General features: G+C 51.8%; 1 protein-coding gene across 2 annotated transcripts in view; it reads right to left on the reverse strand.

The window, feature by feature from the left end:
• The window catches only part of GRIK3 (glutamate ionotropic receptor kainate type subunit 3), a 247,752-nt gene that overhangs the window by 69,080 nt on the left and 156,675 nt on the right, over positions 1 to 21,997 (reverse strand). For both annotated transcript variants that reach the window (XM_021095961.1, XM_021095962.1), the window contains exons 3-5: positions 15,541 to 15,798; positions 8,193 to 8,374; positions 5,894 to 5,947 (exon numbers count right to left, since the gene is read on the reverse strand). In XM_021095961.1, coding sequence (XP_020951620.1) covers positions 5,894 to 5,947; positions 8,193 to 8,374; positions 15,541 to 15,798 — 494 coding nt within the window. The remainder of the gene's footprint in view (positions 1 to 5,893; positions 5,948 to 8,192; positions 8,375 to 15,540; positions 15,799 to 21,997) is intronic.

Genomic DNA, 21,997 nt, shown 5'->3' on the forward strand with positions numbered 1-21,997 from the left:
CAGGGCAACACCGGATCCTTAACTCACTGAGCAAGGACAGGGATCGAACCCGCAACCTCATGGTTCCTAGTCGGATTCGTTAACCACTGCGCCACGACGGGAGCTCCGCACCTGTGAAATCTTAACGCCCTTCAGATATAGAGCATTACTACCACTCTAGAAGTTTCCTTCACCTTCTTCCCCCTCAATCCCTGGCCCCTATCCAGAGGCACCCACTGTTCCCTTTTTTATAAAACACGATGTTAGACTTCCTGATGTAAGAACTCCATGCAGATGGAAGTACACCATGCACTTTGGTGACTGGCTTCTTTTGGTCAGGCTGCTATTTTTGAGACTCATCATTCTTGTTGCCTGTATCCATAGTTTGTTCATTTGATTTCTGACCAGTATTCCATTGTGTTAAGATACTACAGGATTTTTAAAGATCCATTATCCCATTGATGGATATTTAGGTGCTTTTTTTCCCCCCAGCCCTTAGTTATTACACATGAAGTTGGTATAAACTAAAGTGAAAAGAAAAGAAAAACAAGAAAAGAGAAGCTTTAGGGATTAGGGAAGAGGCTGGGAGCAGATCTGAGCCCAGGGAATGAAGTTCAGTCCCAGCCTTGCCCAAACAAATAGGGTCCTGATTCCAGGCCAAGATTTAGGATGGGGAAGGGGCTGGATGGGAGCAGGAAGCAGGGTCTTGAGTAAGTGGAGGGGTCCCCACTGAACTGGCCAGAGGGCGGTGGTGTGGCCCCCATCTTGGTGGAGAGGGGAGAGTGGACAGTGCGCTCAGCCCTGTGTCTGGAGTCCATTACCTGATCGCCACAATGCTCAGTAAAGTAGGTGTTTCATAGTATTTCCTTGTTGGAAATATTCTGTCACTCCCCTGCTTGACAACTTTCTTTCTTTGCTTCCTTCCCTCCTCCCTCCATCCCTCCCTCCTTTCTGTCTGTCTGTCTGTCTTTCTTTCTTTCTTTTTCTTTTTTTTTTTTTTGCTTTTTAGGGCCCTACTCCCAGCATATGGAGGTTCCCAGGCTAGGTGTTGAATCAGAGCTGTAGCTGCTGGCCTACACCATAGCCACAGCAACTCGAGATCTGAGCCGCATTTGTGACCTACACCACAGCTCACGTCAATGCCGTATCCTTAACCCACTGAGTGGGGCCAGGGATCGAACCTGCATCTTCATGGATACTAGTTGAATTCACTACTGCTGAGCCACAATGAGAACTCACTGCTTGAAATACTTCAATAAAATTACTTAGTATATTTGAGAAGACTCTCTACCCCTCCAGCCTCACTTTTTTTCCCACCTCCTCTCATTTTTTTTTTGGCCCCAAGAGAACACCAAACTACTTCCATCCCCCTTTCCCATTCCTCACCCACCCCTGCCCTCATCCTGCTGCTTCTCATCCCTGTGCCAGTGTCTTTGAGTGCTCTATCCCTGGGCCAGCACACCTGTCTTCTTGGGCTCTCCTCTGAGATTCATCTCAAGTGTCACTTTTTCCAGGAAGCCTTCCCTGACTACTACTCTACACACACAGGATAGGGTGGATCAGGAGTACTTCTGCTCTTATCTGAGACCTCTCTGCTTCCAATCCACTGATAACGACTGTCTATGTCTGCATCCATTTCCCCTATGAGTCCCTGAGCCAAATACTTCTGTTACACAGAGTGGGGAGACAGGTTGACTAGCTGAGTAGATCTTCTGGCCACCTAAACAGCACTGGGAAAAGCCTGATGGGGAGACTCATGTTTTACATCCTGTCAGGGAGAACTTTCCATGGGGCTGGAAGTTAGGAGTGGTTTGGTAGATATCCTGGGATGGAGGATGAGCCCCTCAAGGGGACTGATTTAGAAGCAAGAGATCTTCCGCAAACTGTCTTTAAGGAGCTGGGTCTGGGGAGATGAAGGGACTTTATTTTGTAGAGGGGTGAATGCAAGTTTGGGGCCAGAGCGGAACTGCTGGGGCTATGAAAGAGAAGCTGAGCTCTGCCCCCAGGGGGCGCCCTCTTCCCTTGCACAGGGCTCAGCCTCTTCTCCACTTCAATATTGACCTGATACCTACAGCCTGAAAGATGCTCCGTATTAGCCTGCTTAGGGCCTCTGTGACTCTGCTCACCCTCCCCTAGGACCAGAGGCCAGCCACACTCAGGGAGAAGGGTAGCATCTCTGGCTTCTGTGGGGTCTTGGGCACTGGTGACTTCAGTCCTTCCAGTTTCCAGATGCAGCACTGGCTCGGCTGCCCCTCAGTGGCTGTGGCCAGTCACAGCCTGGGAAGGGGAAGGATGGGGTGTCACTGCTGGGGTCACCTTCATCCTTGTCGTCCTGAGCCTGGCCTTAGCTACAAAGTGTTGTAAGGCTTGTGGCACTCAGCGCCACCATCCTTGAGACATGAGGGCGGTGGCAGTGGGGAGCTGGAAAAGAGGCCTCTTTGTCCGGCTCCAATTTTTGGTCCAAACTGCCCTGGGCTGAGACCCCATGTGCTGTACACAGTGAACTGTGCACAACCTTGCCGCTTGGCAAAAAGTTGCTGTTCTCCGTGCCAAATGTTGACACATTGAATTCAGTATCGACGAGGGACCTTTTAGAAACATTCAGCATAACATAATAGACTAATTCATTAGCACCCCATGGGTCTGACTGGGTAGAAGCTGAAGCTCGGAAAACATCGCCTTAAGGAATGACAGATGAAAATATCTTTCCCATGATATAACTGTTATTGCCGAGAAGTGGCATTAATTGTGATTGCTTATCTATTAATTTATTATAATTCTTTTTTTCACCTCCAGGCTTTTACCTACACATGACATGTACCAGGGGCTCAGCGGGGGCTGATTAACGCGGGGTGATCTGGGAATGGCTCAGAGCTGGCTGCAACAGATAGTGGTAGCCAGGGTAATTAAAATATCTTCTGTGTGGGAGAGGCAAGTTTGGAGAATTTTTTTTAGAGGCGAAGCATTGGTGACATGGGCTTCCGAAAGGGGAGGGGATAAATGCCAAATGCCACTGTCCTCCCAAACACAGCCACCACTGACCAATGGGCACAAAGAAGTGGAATCACGAGGTAGACTCTCAAGCCAACGGGGCGGGAAGGAGGATCTTGGAGCTGGAGCCGGAAGCAGGATACAGGGACCTAGGGGACAGAGCTGATGTCCTGGCATATGGGGAGTGGTGGGGAGGTACCCCCTCCCCCAACCCCCCACCCCTGCAACACACACACATCTTCCACTGCAGAGCTATTTGTACGCAGACTATACCTCCTTGGAAGGATGGGCTCTTTCTGACCCTCAGAGAGGTGTGGGGAGGAAGGGCAGTGGGCTGGAATGGGAGTCAGGAGACAAAGCTTCTATCACTCATCTGCTGTGAGACTCTGGGCAGTTCACACAACCTCTCGGGCCCCAGGTTTCCCCATCAATCAACAGCGAGCATAAACTCTGCTCTGGGAAGAGGAAAATCAGTGATGTGGAGAAGGGGCTTTGGAACCTGTGACATGTGGATGCTGCTGGGATTCGTGGAGGCTTTGTTCCCCCCATTAGTGTCAGTCACGTGATGCCTGGACCATCACAGCCTGAGGAATCCGAGCTGGAGCCGGCCAGAGGAAGCCAGGCAACACAGCACATGGGCTCTCAGCATGAGCGTCCGCAGACAGTTTTGGAGCTGGACAGCTCCCAGCTGGTTCAGTCCTTGCTCTGCCCCTTTCTTACTGAATGACCTCTTTGAGCCTCCGTTTCTACTTTTCTGTAAAACTGGGAAGGTCATACCTCCCTTGGAGAGTTGTTCTGAATTTTGGATGAGACGGGATATGCTGAGCACATAAAAAAACATAAGTAGGAGTTATTAATTAATCGATTTAACTCTTACATAGTCCTAAATGACAGGCACTTTGCTTAGTGCTTTACCGATGTCAACATACTTACTTAATGCTCAGTAGAACATTCCTATGAGGCGAGATAACTTGCCCAAGGAAGTGGAAGAATCTCCAGTCTAACTCAGGCAGACTGGCTCTGGAGTCCCTGGTCTTCACTGTTGCTTGGTGAGGATGTTAATTTCACCAATTACTTTTTACTTTGTATTGTATTCATTCATTCATGAAGGAGCACCTGCTGTATTCTAGGCACTATCTGGGCACTGAAGAGATAGAGGTGGGCACCATCCTTGATCCTTATATGCATGAAGGAAGCCTACCAGTTGCTGAGCTTTGTGTCGGATCCATCTCTGGATGCCCCCTCCCACTCAAGTGCATCGCTCAGGACCCCGGACCTCGAGGGTATATGTATCTGGCTGCTGGATGAGTGAGTAAATGAAACTGAACTAAGGAAATGCAAAAGCAGCTCAAGTAGGTAGAGATCCAGAAGGGGCTCGGCGGAGAAGGGGCCTGGTCTCAGTCACCAGCTTCCAGGATCCCTCTCTCCCATCATCACTCCTGGCAGGTCCCCAGGTCTGAGCTCTGGGTCAGGAGAGTGGGCGGGGGGGGCCCTGAGTTCTGCCATGGGCACAGGCTGGAGTGGGTGGGGGTGGAGACAGGGTAACTAGCAGTGGGGTGCTGGGAAACGCTTATAAACAGCTCTCAGGGGAGGGAGGGTAAAACTTCTTATTTGTAGCATTTTTCAGCTTCTGTGGTATCGACACTCCCACCATGGCAAATTCCAATCTACCTACGTGGTAACACTGAACACGGGAGTTTGGAAGAGATGAACACAGCTGGCTCTCAACCAGCGCAAGCCTGAAGAGCTAACCTGCCTTCTGGTCTTTGCTTATGCTGTTCCCTCCATGCAGAATACCCTTCCACTCTCTCCTTGGCGAACTCCTACTGACCCTTCAAGGCCCAGTTCAAGCATTTTCTTTCCTGTAAAGGCTACCTGAAATCTCCCACCTTCCACCAGCACCATGGCCCCTGGCATCTCTTTCTGCTGTGCCCTGTGGAAAGAGCCTGCCATCTGAGCTAGACAGAGATGCAGGATGGACGGGATGGGAGTGCCTTGAGGGCAGGCCTCAATGCCAGTCATCTTGAGCGACTCAGCCAAGCACAGGTGGTGGGTAAGGGATGCTCACTGGGTGGCGGGTGCTGGATGAGGAAGGAACACAGAAGGCCGCAGGGCCACAGCAGCAAGTCTGATGCAGATTTCGGGGGCTGGTTTCAGCCACAGGATGGTTATAGATGCCCCAGCCCCAGGTTGAGTGGAGGAGTCCACCCAGGGCTCTAGTGACATCCGAGGGCATCTGGCTCCAAGGCAGGGTGGCTGGGGGTGGTACCCCTTTGGCACCAGTTTTCTTTATTCTGCTGATCTCAGGCCACAACTAATTACACTAATGGGTTTAAATGGCCCTAAGTGTACTCAGGGTTTGGACAGGACCCATCTGGAGCCCGCAGGTGGGCTGGCCCAGCTGACAGCAAGTGGGCAGACCTGAGTGCAGATGCCACAGGAATCCAAAGTGGCAACTCCCATTGTCCTATGAGGCCAGAGACCTGAGTAGGGACATGTGGGCCAGGGGCCGAGGGTCACCGCCATCGTAACAGCTCTTCCCATGAGTCTGGCCCGGCTCTCAGCACTTTCTTTCGTGAACTCATTCGATCCTCACACAGTCCCAGGAGGGAGGAGCCATTATCATGCCCATTTTGCAGAGGAAGAAACTGAGGGAGGTTAAATGACGTCTGCAAGGTCTCACGGCCGGCAAGCAGAGGGGCTTGAGCTCATACCATCAGCTTCCGGAGTCCCAGCCCTTAGTCACAACAAGGCCGCTTCTAGAAGCAGATGGGCCATAAAGACAAGTCTGTGCCCTTGCCTGGGGCCACGCCTATGGCCTCAGGTGGCAAGTCTAGCCTGCAACAACCGCCCCCTCCCCCAAGGCTGACCTTGTTTTGGGGGAGCCCCTTCCAGCCCGGGCCAGGACCCAGAGGTACGTTACCAGAGTGGTGAAGATGAAGTGGTAGTACTCGGTCATCATGCCCATGGCCATGGCCTGCGGGAGAGCAAAGCATTAGCAGCCCTGCAGGGGACACTGGAGAAGCTTCCCCCCTCCCCACTGTGGAGGGGGGAAGGTGGGGAGGAGGGGTGCAGCACAGGCTGGCGGACCACTCAGAGGGGGATGTCCTCTGAGACCACCTCCGGACAGTGACAAGGACTGGCTGGCAGAGAGCCATGGATTTCACACCGGGGTGTGCAGCAGATCACCTGCGGCACATTAAAATGCCAGCATCTTGGGCCACGCTCTCCAGAGATTCCACATTCCACAGCCTCCAGGGGTCTGCCTTTCGGATAAGCATCCCTCTCCTGCCACACTTGGAGAAATGCTGATGGAAGCTACCCGACACCGCCTTCTCAGTGGAGTGAGCCAGGCTCCACACAGCTGAACTTATGGTCCTGGCTCCAGAAAGATGAATGTGGGAGCCCAGCCCCCCTCCAGCCCAGCCAGGGCCGAGGAGGAGGGTCTGTCCTCAGTCTGAGCCTCACCAGGAAGGGCTGAGACATCTTGCCTTCCGGGTCCTGACCACACAGTGGACCACAGGGCTGTGGTGAATTATCATCACACATCATCATGAAATCTACATTATACATTATGTATTTTATTAGAAGCCTATAATCTATAACACTAATGACCGTAATGCATTTGCTATAGCATTCTTCAGAAAGTGGCCCCACGAAGCGCTCGGGGGGAATGTCACTGGGTCAAGTACACTTTGAAAAGGCTTCACATTCCCTCCCTCCCGGTTTTGGAGGGGATTCACGACCCGCATCCGCAGGTTTAAGGCTCGAGGCGTCCTCAGGACACAGACGTGCTCACTTTGGTTTAGTTCAGTGTTTCACCGAGCACAGAATCGTCATTTTTAATTATCGAAGTTTTCAAGTCAGAAAACTCGGGAGTGAATTCTGACATTCTGGCTGGATGACCTTGGCCCAGTTACTTTCCCCCGGAGCCTCAGTTTCCCGTCTGTAAATGGAGCGGGACAACGGCCTCCACTTGCTGGGTGGCGGTAAATGAGGAGCTGGGTCTCAGTGAACCCGTGCCCTGCCCACCTCTGTTGCTGTGGCCCATGCCCGGGAAAGGAGGGTGGCGCTGGGGGCAGCTGGCCCAGAGAGTGAGGGTTAGAACTTCTGGGGAGCGTGTGTCTCCCCCGCATTGACTTTAAAGATGTCCTACATCCAGTGCTGACTGTGCAATGGGCACCAGGACAAAGTCCTCCCGTCACTCATCTCATGGAATCTTCCAGAACCACATGAGGTAGCTCATTCACTCCATCTACAGAGGATGATTCCGGGCTACTCGCTCTAGGGCACATGCATGCCACCCATGGACAGAAGCAGGATGCAAACTCTCAAATGGGCTTTTCAGCCACTGAGTGAGGGCATCTGGGGTGGGGCTTCCTCTGGGGGAACACGGAGGCTGCCGTTCAGTTCGGCTGGGGCACTCCTTGCAGGGTGGGGGGCGCCGGCCCTGACTACATCCCTGGCCCCTGCATCCTTGTGTCCCAGCCCTGCCACCTGCATCTCCCGGGGTCGTAGATCAAGGTCCACAGAATGCCTCCCCCAGTCACCCGCGACACTTCCTGGGACCACGCAGTTGCCTTTTACACAAAGCCTTGGCTCAAATCAGAGCGGTTTGGGTTTTAGCTGCGGCACCCTTGGAGGGGGCTGTGAGCGACTTGGCTGTTAATTTCTTAGGTAGCTGGCAGAGTTCGCTCTGGTTCCCAGCACACCCATCCGGGCTTGTCCGGGAACGGAGGGCTGGCCAGGATGGACGGCCATTCTCCTCCCCCACTGTCGCTGCAGAGCTGAGCAGATGGTGCTCGGAGCCTCGATAAACCTCCTCGTCATAGGAGAGTGACACTGCGTGCCAGGGACTCTGGGGGCTGTCCTGAGACCTTCAGGCCTCTCTATGCTTCCCGAAGTGTTCTGTTCCCACCTCCCGCCTGCACAGAGGTGACCTGGAAACTAGCATTTACTCAGCACCCTCCATGCTCATCAGCCTCTCACCCCATCCTCACACCAACCGGGAGAGTTGAGACCACCATGCGTATTTTGCTGCTGCTGAAACTGAGGCTCCCCGAGGCAAAGCGACCACCCAAGGTCATGCAGCCAGCAAGAAGAGGCAGACCAGGGATCACACCTGGATCTGGCGGACATCACGTCTGAGTCTGAGAAAGGGGTGGGTGGGGAAGTGGCCGGCGGACCCCAACCATCCCTCCCGCTGCCCGGCGCTCACACACCTGCTTCAGGATCTGGGCGGCCATGGTGTGGCTGCAGTCGAAGATAATGCGGAATTCCCGGCCTCGTTTCATCTCTTTGAGCAGCGGGCGTGAGTCATCAGAGTCCAGGGGGAGCTGGCGGATCTTCAGGCGGATGTTGTACCTTGACGGGGCCATGATGAGCTCCTGCAGTCGGATGAGCCCTGAGAGGCCCCGGGGCACAAAAGACACAGGTGTGCACACGGATACACAGCGGCAGGCGCTGTGTGGCCACAGGCCTGCAGACACACACGGACCCTGACACATGGCTCGTGAAGATATGTGCATGAGCATAGCCATGCCTGTGCAGACACAGGCACCAGCACACGGGGGCACAGACATGTGCACCCAGCCATGCACACCCACATATGTACACAGACATGTGTGCACACAAACCACAGGCTGACACGCGCATGCATGTTTATACAGACAGGACAGACACGTGGGTTGATAAATATACATGTGAACGTGTAGATAAGGGTGTGCGTGCACAGAGATACATGTACACACCTGCAGCTTCAAAAGCAGGCACAGACAGATGGCAAATTCCCACTGACTCCACCCCCCCAACCCAGTGGGTGTAGAGACTTATGGAACCTGAACCAGAGGCCACCCCCTCTTCCTCCTCCCACCCCCACAACAGCGTGAAGCATGCGACATAATTTTCCTAACATCCCGAGCGACTTGCTTCCAGGATGTGGGGCAAGGGGCAGCTCCAGGTTCAGCTGTACCAACTGTTGGATCAGGTAAGGCCAGGTGGCATTTGTGCCCAGTCCCCTCCCCACCCCCATCCCCACGAGCAGGCTGCCTCAGTAAACCTCACCCACTCCTCCAGGCTCAACGCAACCACCTCCTCCAGGAAGCCTACCCGTATTGCTCTGCCCGCACAAGATCTCCCCAGCACATTCCCATCCTGCTCCCTGCTACTTGGGGGCCTCCTCCCTCGGCACTAGCCTCCTCTGGCCTCATCTCGCTCTCCTTGTTCTGTCACGAGCTCCTTAACAGCAGGGGCTTGGTCTCCGCACCCCCTAGCACAGAGCCTGGCGCTTCGGTTGATTTCAACATGGATGTCCATCATCGGATTGACTACTGTTTTTTCCTCCTCCCCCTGAAAAAAAATCCATCCTCCACCTTGGCATTTTGCAAAATCTCGGGACTTCTCAGGAAAACTGAATGTCACTTCCTGGAGACAAATGGCTTGCTTGGGTCTAATTAAGTTCGTTTCCGTCCCTATGCTGTTCTCTGTAGCCCCACCCACTGCCACATGGGCTGACGCAGCGCGGGACCTGGGTCCCAGGGTGGCCATTCGCTCCACCTGCCGGGCTCCCTTCCCAGGTTCAAGGGTTCGGTGTTTTCATTCTGGTTGCACTGTCCACTCAGCCATGCGCCATCTCCCTGCTAACAGCACTCTGCTTTTCCCTTGGGGAACAACTCTCCCCCCACCCCACGCTCAATCCATGTGACTTGGGAGGGCTCAGTCCCCACTCCAGGGGCCCAGAATGTGACCCCTGCCTGGTGGATCAGCACACGCCTTCCTGTAGGCATAGGTACAGCCTTAGGAATGGATGTGTGATGCCAGCTGGTCCTATCAGATGACTCCCAGGAATTGTGCCAGAGCAACTGGCAAGAGATCCCCCTTTTCATTAACTCCAAATGGGGAGGAAGTCAGTCCAGGGGTTGCTACATAGAACCCGAGAAGGATTCCAACAGGGGAGAAGTCAGACACATAGGAAGAAAATAAACCCTAATGATACTGGTTTGAGCCTCTAAAGCTGAAACTGGTCCTTAACTTTCCTGTAAACGAAGCCAACAACCCACCTCTTTTTTTTTTTTTTTTTTTTTTTTTTTTTTTTTTTTTTTTTGCTTAAGCTCCTTTGTGATGGATTAAAGTTTGCCGTTAATGGTTGCAGGGCTGCCTATCTGGACAGAGTCGCCCTACCCAGACAGCCCACTCCTGGGGCCTTCCAATAGAGTGTGGGTTTCCAAAGCCACTTCTGGTACCTACACTTGGGTCTGTTCAGCCTCTCATCCCCATTCCTCAGGGCTGCACATGAGGAAAGCAATCCACTTGGTACCCATTACTGCACTCTGCTGGGGAGGGCAGAGCTGTATCTCTGGGACCTAAGCCTCCCCAAAGAGCTCCCAAATAAGCTTTGCCAAGGCTGTGGACATCCTGACTCCCCAGCTCCCTGGAAGGTCTCAGATCTACGCGCATGGGCGGTGAGAGGGCTCTGGAGTCCTGGAGTGATCTGGATCAAACAGGGGCCCCAGGGGCCTCCTCATACCAGACTTAGGGCGCACGAAGAGAATATAGGGTGACCTTAGCAGAGAAGAGAGGGCCACAAGCTCCCCCCAGACACACACACATACCCAGCCTTACCCTTCCTCCTCAACCAGTCCCAGAAGTTCTTATTTGGCTGAACGATGCTGCACACTTACACCTGTTACCCGAGAGGCCCCGAGTGCACACCTTGCTCCCACTGGCTCAGTTTTCAGAACTAGGCATGGCATGAGTAGGCACCTGGGCTTTGGGGACCCAGGACATGAGGACCGGGACAGCCTGGCTGCTGGAGCAGAGGCCACCAGAGCTTTCTTGTCAGCCAAGTTCATTGCCCCGTGTAATACACAGTGACCCACATTCTCCAGCAGCAAATGTCAGACTTCCTTCCCATCAGTGTATTCCCAAAGGAGACCAGAGGCTCGGCCTGGCCCATCCCAGCAGAGGGCTAGGCCCTGTGTTTGCCTGAGATGAGCTCTCCTTCCTGGCTGCTCCCCTAATCAATCTCTCTCAAAATATCTGCAGTGAATCATGGTTGTTGAAGTCATGCTTTTCACTTACAAAGCACTTCTGCATTCATTACCCTATTTAACCATCTCCCTGTCCTAGAAGGCATGCAGACTAGGGCTTGTTTCAACGTTACAGATAAAGAAAGTGAGGGCCCTAAGAGGTTAAAAGACCCTCCCCAAATTTTGCAGCCAAAATTTTGCAGCATGCTAGCAATGGGGTCAAAATTTGAGATCCGATCTTTTTGGCTCTTAGGCTAGGCCCTTTTCCCCCACCCCAGCTTTTTCTAAGCCCCTTCTTTCACCCTTTTTTTTTTGTTTTTAGGGCCACACCCTTATCCTATGGACGTTCCCAGGCTAGAGATGGAATCAGAGCTGTAGCTGCCGGTCTGCACCACAGCTATAGCAACGCTGGATCCCAGCTGCATCTTTGACCTACACCACAGCTCACAGCAATGCCGGATCCTTAACCCACTGAGCAAGGCCAGGGATCAAACCCTCGTCCTCATGGATGCTAGTTGCGTTCATAACAGGCATGAGCCACAATGGGAACTCCCCCTCCCTTTCGCTCTTGATATGAATTTGTCTTGTTTGCACAGATCAGGTTAGGAAGGTGGTCCCATGGCAAAGCCCATAGGGCAAATGCTTTTGGTTTCTGTCATCTTCATTCTTGATATTCTGTAACCGATGAGCTGGCATCCTGAAACCCAGGGGCAAACCCATGACTAGAGGCGTCTGTACCCCTATAACCCTTGCATTTTCCTGGGCACACAAAAAATCATAACCTCTCCAACTGCAAACCCCATCTCTCTTTTGCTTCCTTCCCATATGGGATGTTCCCACCTAACATGTTCCACCTATAGTAACAGAGGCAATAGTACAGTAATAAGCCATAAAGGCTCTTGCCCATGCTTTCCCCTTGCTCATGCCTCTATGTGGCCCTGGACGTCATGATGTGTGTGCCCCCTTCTGCATCTAGGGAGCTGTAAGCAGCAACCCTTCTTTCCTTTGCCGTTGACCTCTCCATGTCATCATTCAGTCATACCTTTAGATCCCAGGTACTTTTTAAAATAGTTCAGGAGTTCCCGCTGTGGCTCAGCAGAAACAAATCTGACTAGTATCCATGAGGACACAGGTTGGATCCCTGGCCTCGCTCAGTGGGTTGGGGATCCAGCATTGCCATAAGGCATGGTAGAGGATCTGGTTGGATCTGGCTCAGATCTGGTGTTGCTGTGGCCGTGATGCAGGCCGGCAGCTGCAGCTCCAGTTCGACCCTGAAGCCTAGAAACTTCCAAATGCTGCAAGGGCAGCCCTAAAAAGCAAAAAATAAAAATAAAAATAAAAATAAATTCTCTCTTCAATAGATTGTGATGAATTCCTTAGCCCTCCCTACCTCCACATCCTTTGCCACGTAACTTGGCAGTGCCCTCCAACCTCGGGCAGGTGACTTGCTCTACCCATGAAACCGACTTGTTTCGGTCAGTGGGGTATTAGCAGGCATGACACGGGAGACACTTGAAGTGGAATTGCACACTGTGCTTGTTGTTTCGCCTTGTCTATTGTCATGACATCATGCCTGGGCCAGCCTGCTGGAGGATGAGAGATGTGGAGGGGAGCCCAGCTACCCCATCATCTCAGTCAAGTCCAGTCTAGATGAGCCAACAGTCAGCCAGGAGTGATCTAGCCAAGACCAGAACAATCACCTAGCTAATCTGTCAGTCACTGACCTCACAGACTTGTGAGCTAAACAAATATTATTTTAAGCCACTAAGTCACTACGTTTTGGGGGTGGTTTGTTACACAGAATTATTATAGAAATAGGTAAATGATGTACCTTATGCTAGCATCCTAAGAGAGCCATGCTTTTGTTTGACTGGCAATGTGCCAGCCCCAAGACATGGCTCGTGATGAGTGAAAGCCAGTCAATGGCATCCCCTTCCTATTTGGGGAGATTTAAGGTAGCAGGCGTGGACTCAGTGAGCTGTAAGCATGGTGTGTCGGATGGTTCTAAAACAGATTTTCCTCCCCGATAAGAGGCACGTGTCACATTAAGAAAAATCCCTTTGGCTTCTACCTCTTCCTTTCCTACTTCCTGGGGTGTCATTATATGAGGATGTGATGCTTGGAGCTGCAGCGACTTTATTGTGACTATGAGGGGGAAAGCCATGAGATCTGCAGTGATACTGACCCAGCACCCTCACTGTGTTGAACTAAACCAGTCCCAGAAAGGCCCATCTCCAGGCTTATTGTCAGCAGGATAACTAAGTGGCTACAGCTCCAGTCAATCCGAGTTGAGTTGTCTGTTACTTGCAACCAAAACAACAACCACCAAAGCAGACACAGGCAAACCCTATGGATCCACTCCATGGATCTGATGACCCCCAAGGTGTCCTGCACCCTTGAAATATCCTGATACTGGGAGCACATCTCTTACTACTCACTATTCTTTATCAAAGATATATTAGTTGACTGAATGCAACCCTGAGTCCCTAGTACCAAGTGTCTTCTTGACTGAACCAGCTCCATCATGGACTCTCCTGTTTTACGCTATTTGTTGAATTGAACTGAATATCAAGTTGAATTAAACTAGAACTATATACTGCAGGAAGGAGTGTGTTGGGCACTAGAAAGGGGGAAGAGATGAAGATGTTATCCCACCTTCTTTTGAGAAGTTAATCATAGCGACCCATCTGGAGGTCACTGGTCATCAGAGCTAAGAATCAAGTGACGTGTACACACGGTCAGAGCTAGACATCCTTGGACAGAGGAGACTCCAGGCCTTAGCATCTACTCTGACCAGTCTCCCTGGTAGAGGGTCCGCCTTCGTGCCATAGCATCTTTTTCTTCTGCAAAGCCTCTGCCTCAGCCTTATTCAGACCGGGGGCCCCGGGACTTCTGGGCAGGGGTTTCTGCCACTGTCTATTCTGGCCACGCTGTGTCATGACACTCTTACATATTTTCAGTATATCCAATTCTCATATCCATTCTCTTCCACTCTGGCCCGAGTTTTCTTCCAAGAGGCCCCTTTGTTCCGCCTGGACCAATATAGTCACCTCTGCCTCAGTCTTCTTGCTCCAGGTTTCCCCGTCCAAACCTCTGTGCATCGCCATCCTTCTAAAACTCCACTTTTGTTATTCTACTTCTTTGCTCAACAACACTTAGTGGTCCTGGGCTGCTTGCGAGATGAAGTCTGAACACTGAAGCTAGACAGCAGAGACCTCGCCCACAGCCAGAGACACACTGTTTATCTGACCTTTCCGCCAAGGTCTCGGCACGTCCTCTCCCCAAGTGCCTCCAGCTCTGCTGTATGTACATGTCACTTGTTCTTAGCTCTGATGGCCTAGAAAGACCAGTGACCTTTGGGTGGGCACTCACTCAGTTTCCATGTGACTAACATCCCGAAAAGGAGATGAGATAACCACATCCTTCTTTCTTCTTCCTCACCAGGGCCCTCCACTCCTTTTCCGGTGATGTTGAACTGCAGCTTATTGCCATGTTATTTTCAGGTCAGTTCAATTCAATTCAACAAACAGTTAAACATCTACTTTGTACCAGGAACTGTGTTAAAAGGTACAGAAGGCTCATGGTCAGGCAGCAGAAACAGGACCACAAACAGACCATCATTCACAGCGGTACGTAAAGACAGACAAAACTAGAGCGCTGCAGAAGCGGTGGGCGTGGCTTGAAGCTGGGTGGGCGTGCCTCTCGGTGGCTGGGGGCACTGAGCAGAGGTGGGAGTTATCTGCCCTCTGAGATCGTCTCCCTGGTGCTCTGGGTATAGCAGCAACTCAAGAGATGCTTGCGAATCCCGAGTTAACTAAACAACTTCTGATTGTCTCTTCCAAGGGATTCTCTCCCCACTACTCCCACTCCCCATTAGGAGGTACTCAAGGGCTGACATTGAATCGCAGGCAGCTGAGAGCTGGAGGCTCTCTCCAAGCGGGACGCTGGAGCTCTGGGCTTGTCACATGGGCAAAGCAGGGCCAGATGAGTTAAGTGACTTGCCAAGGTCACTCTCTCTTAAGAGGCTGGGCTAAGAAACATTTTGGGACTTGAGTCTTTGGAAAGAAAGAGGAGGAGAGGAAGCAGCTCCCTGCTGCCCAGCTAGGAAGCTCAGGGCAGGCACACACCATGGACTGTTTGGTTTGAGTCCAGCGCCTGTGCTCATAGCCAGCAGGGAGCTGGATGTATTGGTTGCAGATGAGAATGTGTGAATGCAAGGGTGCCAGGAGGTGGGGGCGTGGCTATGCAGGTGTGAGCACAGGCGCTCTGGCGGCGGGTGCTGAGCTTAGACTGGAGCATGCTGCTGGGGTGGAGCTGGGAGTGTGGGGCAGGTGTGAAGTAGGCTGGGCTGGGTGAGTGTGGCTGGTGTGCTCGAGGCCATAGGTGAGCGCAGGGCGAATATTGGTGTAACCAGATGAAGCTTGGGTCTAAGAATGGACCTTTTCACCTGGGGCAGCCAAGTTGGGTGAGCAGCAACGAGCCCGATCCTGGGACTCTGCCACTCTTGTCCTCTCCCCTTGGGCCCACTGGACCGGCTACCCACCTGTGCTGTCGTCATAGACCACAGTGGCCGACCGCCACTTGAGATACTGGACCAGGTCGAGGATGGCGTGGCTGAGAGAGGCGTAGTCCGGGTACAGGTTCACGTAGAAGGTGTCTTTGTTGTCCAGCGGGTGGTGCTTCCAGCGCAGCTGGATGTGGGGCACCTCCAGCGCATTGCAGATGGACTGGACGGCATTGGTGCAGGAGCCCTGGGATGGCCCGAAGATCGCCACCACCCCCAGTGCCAGCTGGTCACAGGCTGCAACGAGAGGAGGGAGTGCAGGATGGTTTAGAGGTGCTGTCTCCTCAGGCAGCTGTGGGCTGTGGGTGGATGACTGACGTCCCCTCTGAACCTTGGTTTCCTCATCTGGAAACTGGAGTTGTTGCCCCTGCCTCAGGGGGTCACAGGAAAGTCAAATAAGGCAATGAGTATACACTGTCGGTGGGAATGGAAATTGGTGCAGCCACTATGGAGAAGAGTTGGACAGTTTGGGCGCTCCTTAAAAACTAAAAGTAGGTTACCATATGATCCAGCAATCCCACTCCTGGGCATCTATCCAGAGAAAACTCTGATTTGAAAAGATAACATGCACCCCAATGCTCACTGCAGCACTGTTTGCAATACCCAAGACACAGATGCAACCTAAAGGTCCCCAGACACAGGAAGGGACATAGATGTCACACACACACACACACACACACACACACACACACACACTCACACACAGTGGAATATTACTTTGCCATAAAAATGGCATAATGCCATTTGTAGCAACATGGATGGAACTAGAAATTACCATATTAAGTGAAGTAAGCCAGACAGAGAAAGACAAATATCATCTGATGCCACTTACATGTGGAATCTAAAAAACTGATACAAATGAACTTACTTATAAAATAGAAACTCACAGACATAGAAAGCAAATTTAGGAGTTCCTGTTGTGGCACAAGGGAAACAAATCTGACTAGGAACTATGAGATTGTGGGTTCGACCCCTGGCCTTGCTCAGTGGGTTAAGGATCTAGAGTTGCCATGAGCTGTGGTGTAGGTTGCAGACGCAGCTCGGATCTGGTGTTGCTGTGGTTGTGGCGTAGGTCGGCAGCTGTAGCTCTGATTCGACCCCTAGCCTGGGAACCTCCATATACCATGGGTGTGGCCCAAAAAGACAAAAAAGAAAAGAAAAGAAAAAGAAAAAAGAAAGAAAGAAAGAAAGAAAGCAAACTTACCAAAGGGGAAAGGAGAGGGAGGGATAAATTAGGAGTTTGGGGTTAACATACACACTACTATATATAAATAGGCGAACAACAATGACCTACTATATAGCACAATATAGCATATTACAAAATGCACTCAATATTTTTTAATAACCTATAAGGGAAAAGAATTTGAAAAAGAAAAAATTATATATATACACACATACATACATACATATATGTATATAAGTATGTATAACTGAATCATTTTGCTGTACACCTGAAACTAACACAAGGTTGTAAACCAACTATACTTCAATTTATTTTATTTATTTATTTTTGTCTTTCTGTCTTTTTAGGGCTGCACCCGTGGCATATGGAAGTTCCCAGGCTAGGGGTCTAATCGCAGCTGTTGCTGCTGGTCTACACCACAGCCACAGCAACGTGGGATCTGAGCTGCAGCTGTGACCTACACCACAGCTCATGGCAATGCCAGATTCCTGACCCGCTGAGTGAGGCCAGGGATCAAACCCACGTCCTCATGGATAAGAGACAGATTCGTTTCCACTGAGCCACCTCGGGAACTCCCCACCACCACTTTTCTGACTTCATCTCCCATCCATCTCTCCCTCTCTCACAGCCTTCAAGCCCCACTGGCTTCCATGATGTTTCTCAAACATACTAAGCACACACCTGCCTCAGGGCCTTTGCATGTGCTGTCCCCTTTGGCTGGAATGCACTTCCTTCGGATTTCCACCTGATTCCCCACCCCCTTCCTCCAGGTCTCTGCATCTTTGTGTCGTCTTAGTAAGGCATCACTGCTCAACCTGCAATAGCAATCCCTGTCCAGGCACACTCTTGAAAACCTACGGCTGCCTTGTTGATTTAATTAAATGACCCTGAAGTCTTGTTCATTAGTTGACTTTCTCCTCCCACTAGGATGTAGTCAGCTCCAGAGAGGCAAGGGCTTGATCTGGGTTGTTTACTGCTGTGTCAACAGTGCTGAACAGTATCCGATCTGAGTAGGTGCTTCATCAACTTCTGCAGGGTGAATGGATGCTGAATCCCTGCCTTCAAACAACTCACACCCTGGGGGAGGCCCAACGGCTCAGGCAGTTCAGACAGCAGATGCTTCTGGGAAGGACAAACATCATTGGGCACAGCAGAGCCTGAAATGAGCAGACCCAGGGCAGCTGGGGCTCAAAGGGGAGCATAGGCTCATAAAGGAATTGTGCCTAAAAGATCCATAAAGTGGGACCTCTCAGGGACCATCAGGGGGTGGGCTCCCCAGGAGCCATGGTCCTTTATCTGGCAACTGTCTCGAGTGTTCCTCTGGGTTCCACTGCCTTCTCCCCTCCAAACCTCTGAGTAGGGTGAGGGATCCAGACCCAAGGCAGACTGCTCGCTCACCACCCCCAGGCCACAGCCATTGGTTTGGAGGGTGGTCATGTGACCACGTGCAGCCAATGGGGTGGCATGAGACCCCCCCCCCCCGGAAGGGGGCCCTTTCTCTCGGTAAAGGATCGGGGAGGAAGGTACGATCTGGAGGTGCCATAGCCACCTGTGCTCACAGAAAAAGGGCAGTGCTTGTCTTCAAATGGAGTCAGTGTGGAGGTGAGCAGAGCTAAGAGAGAAATATGAGCCCTGCGAGCAAGTGGAACCCTGGACTTCAGTGACGTGAACATGAACTTCAATACATTCTCTCTTTGCTTAAGCCCGTTAGGATTCGGCTTTCTGTCACCTTCAATCATCAGTGGAGAAGCGGCACACATGCCAGCCTGTGGCCATGGGAACGACACCGTGTGCACACGTGTAATGCATGTAAGACAGGCAAGACAGGCATACACAGTGGATTCGGACACACGGCTGCCCCAAGGGCCCCTGGGAATGACCTACTGAGCTCAGGCCCACCCTGCAGATTTGCAAGGCCGGTTCTAGAGAATAGAGGCCCACATACCATGTGGCTAAATCTCTAAACTTTTTTTTTGCTTTTTCACAGCTGCACCTGCAACGTATGGAAGTTCCCAGGCTAGGGGTAGAATCTTAGCTGCAGCTACCCGCCTACTCCACAGCCATAGTAACGCTAGATCAGAGCCACGTCTGCGACCTACACCACAGCTCATGGCAACGCCAGATCTGTAACCCACTGAGCAAGGCCAGGGGTCAAACCCACATCCTCATGGATACTAGTTGCTTTCGTTTCCGCTGAGCCACAATGGGAACTCCCAGTATTTAAACATTTTAAGTCAAGCTAACAAAGTGTTGCAGAAAACACACCCTTCCCTCCCACCTTGGCAAATATGCCTTCACAACAACCTGGAAAGTCAGGTGAGCCTGGAGACTTTAGCCCAGTGATGGGAGAGGTGGCACCACCCCCCACCCTTCTCTTTGACCACTGGCTTGACCCTCAACCATATGTGGCCTTGAACTCTCCATGTGACACTCCAGGTCTAAGCGCTGTCCACACGCCTTGCAGACAGCTGTTCCCCGGCCGCCCCTAGATAGGGCCTAGGGGTGTGACCGTGGCAGTGGGGCCTTTCCTCCGGAGGACAGCCCAGGGCAGAAGCTTATACAGGCCTGGAGGTGAATTCAGAACCAACTGGGCTGGAAATTTCAGATTCTAGATGGTTGGAGCAAAGACTAGAAGGGCAGGGCACAGGTTCCTGCTGAGAAGACCCCCTGTCCTGAAAGGGGTTGCCGACCAGAGGCGGTGAGGGCAGCCCCTCCAATGCATGGGCCCTGGGAAAGGTCCCCTCTTGCCCGGGGTAAGGGATCCAAAGAGACAGGGTTGTGTGCATTGGTCAGAATGTGTGTCTTCAGGGTATTTGCCTCTCTGCTGACAATCGCCCCACCTCTCTCACTGCCTCTTAGGAATAAAAGAGGTGATGTTCTATAAAGTAGTTATTTTTCCTGAAATTTGTACTCCTGCAGGAACAGCAGAGAATGCCCCTTCTGGTCTGGGTGAAACGCGGAGCCCTCTGGGGGGCAGTCATTGCTAGGAGTCTGCTGAACCAGTCTGGAGCTAAGTTTGCTGGTAAATGGTTCAACTTGGAGACAGGTCTCCTTTTCAGGGCCCTCATCCCAAAAAGGCCATGCCTGACCTACACTCTCACTGTGCATTCATGCCGGTCTCCCCCTCTCTGGGTTCGTTGAATGTCTCTCTGACCACTCTGTCTCCTTAGAGCAGGTGCTCCCTGAAGGAAAAGACCATGTGAGAGCATTTTGTAGCCACAGAGGCTGAATTCCAACATGGAAGAGACAGTGATAGCGAGTGACCGCCACCCAGGCCTGGTCACTCCCTCTTGCCCAAACCTGAGGAGGGAGGCACCTTGTGAAATCCATAGGTTTCTCTCATGCTCTGCCTCCTCTCTGTTTCGAACCTTCTAGCGGCCCTCTGATGTCTCTGGTGTCCATTCTACTGTCAACTGTCTCTACCCTTTGTCTTTTCCTTCTAGGATCTTCTGATTGACACTTGGTTGAGTAACTTTTCTGTCTCATTCCCTCCCATGGCACCCTCCAGGAACCCAACTTTTGGATTTCCCTTTTGGATCCATACCTTGAAGCAGGCAGGCAGATGCCACCCTGCCACCCCCACCCTCACCCAACCCCCTGCCCAGGCCTAGAGTCTGGGGATCCTGTTTGACTGGGGCAGGCGAGAATGGACCCACCACAAATTATGATGGGATTTATTGCAGAGGATGGTAAGAGGGATCTTGAAGGAAGTGATTTTGATTTTGACATTGATTGTGAGGATAATGATAAAGGGGACTGTAGTGGTAGCTGTTGTAGTCATGATGGGGGGGACCCCATGGTGGGGCTGTGGATGATCATGGCGTTGGCGCTGATGAGGGTGGAATGGCGATGATTTTGTGACCCTGGTGTGGTGAGATGATGAAGAGGGGATTGATGATGACAACTATGTCAATGCCATGACAGCAACGGTGATGACGACGGTAGGAATGAATGATGACGGTAAAGTAAGCGCTGATGAGAGGAGACGATGACAGTGGCACTGCTGATGTTGGTGATGATGGGAGGGGACAACACAGATGCTGATGCCATGACGGTGATGGTGCTGATGACTGTAGAGGTGGAAATGTTGGCAGGGATGAGAATGGAGTCGAGAGCGGTTTTAATGGTATCGATAACATTGGTCGTGATGATGTTAATGCCGTGATTGCAGCAGAGATGGTAACGACAGGAATGGTGGTGCTGTGGTTGGCACTGATGAGGCTGGTGATGCTGAAGACGTTGCTACCACTGCAGTGAGGCTGATGATGACAGTGGGGATGAGGATGGTGATGGTGACATTGTGAGGCGTGGAGGGGACACCATGGCTGATGGTGATAGCAGTAACTGTGGTGATGGTGCCTTGCTGCTGATGGGGGTGGCAGTAGTGGAATATTGTGGTGGCCACCACACTGCGTTTCATTCTGCCAGAGAGGTAGTGATTACATCTCACTCTCGGGTATGGGAAGCATCCACCCTGTCCTCCACCTATGTCTTCTCCATGGCCTCTCTCCACATCCCTGTTCCTGTTCCTCCAAATTTCTTCCACCCCTGGAGGATCTTCCAGCCTGGATGAACACTGCTGGCCCAAAGGGTTCAGGGTAGGGTTATAGCAGCCGCAGAAACAGCAGCAGCTTTATCTCCAGATGTTTCCAGGGCAGCAGCCAACTCTTGTTCTGGCAGCCCCAAGCATACACAGCAGTAATTACATTATTTGTGGCTTCAATTTTGAATCCATTTTCTGGTCATTTTACAGTAACTCAGTGGTTCACAGTCATTGCAGGAGTCCACAGGCTGAATGCAGTCCCCCGCCCGCCCCAACCCCCTTTCCATGGCAATTGTAGTTATAGCAAAAATTATCCCAATCAATTTGTGTCTTAAAAGGAATTGAGCAGCCCAGAGAATAAGTGAAGGCGGAGTTGCCTGGGGAGGGCTGGGTCGATTCCAGGCCCACTCCGGTCAGGCTTGGAAGAAAACACAGACGCTCTCTGGGTTGTTGGCTCAGGCAATCTCTGGCAGTGACTCATCTTTTAATTTTCCACAAAACATTTAAAATAAAGACAATAACTGAAAGTCCCTGTTAATGGGGAAAGGCCTCCTGGGCCTCATGTGGAGGGGGGACTCATTCACCCAGAGCTGGCGGGGCAGGCAGTGCCAGGCTCCACGCCTCTGCACCCCCTCAGCCCATATGGCCCAAGGTGGCCGGATCCAGCCGTGATGAGAACCTCTGCCTAGAGAAAATGAATTATCATTGGG

The sequence above is a fragment of the Sus scrofa genome, chromosome 6 (genome assembly GCF_000003025.6).
Source record: "Sus scrofa isolate TJ Tabasco breed Duroc chromosome 6, Sscrofa11.1, whole genome shotgun sequence".
NCBI classification, from domain to species: domain Eukaryota; kingdom Metazoa; phylum Chordata; class Mammalia; order Artiodactyla; family Suidae; genus Sus; species Sus scrofa.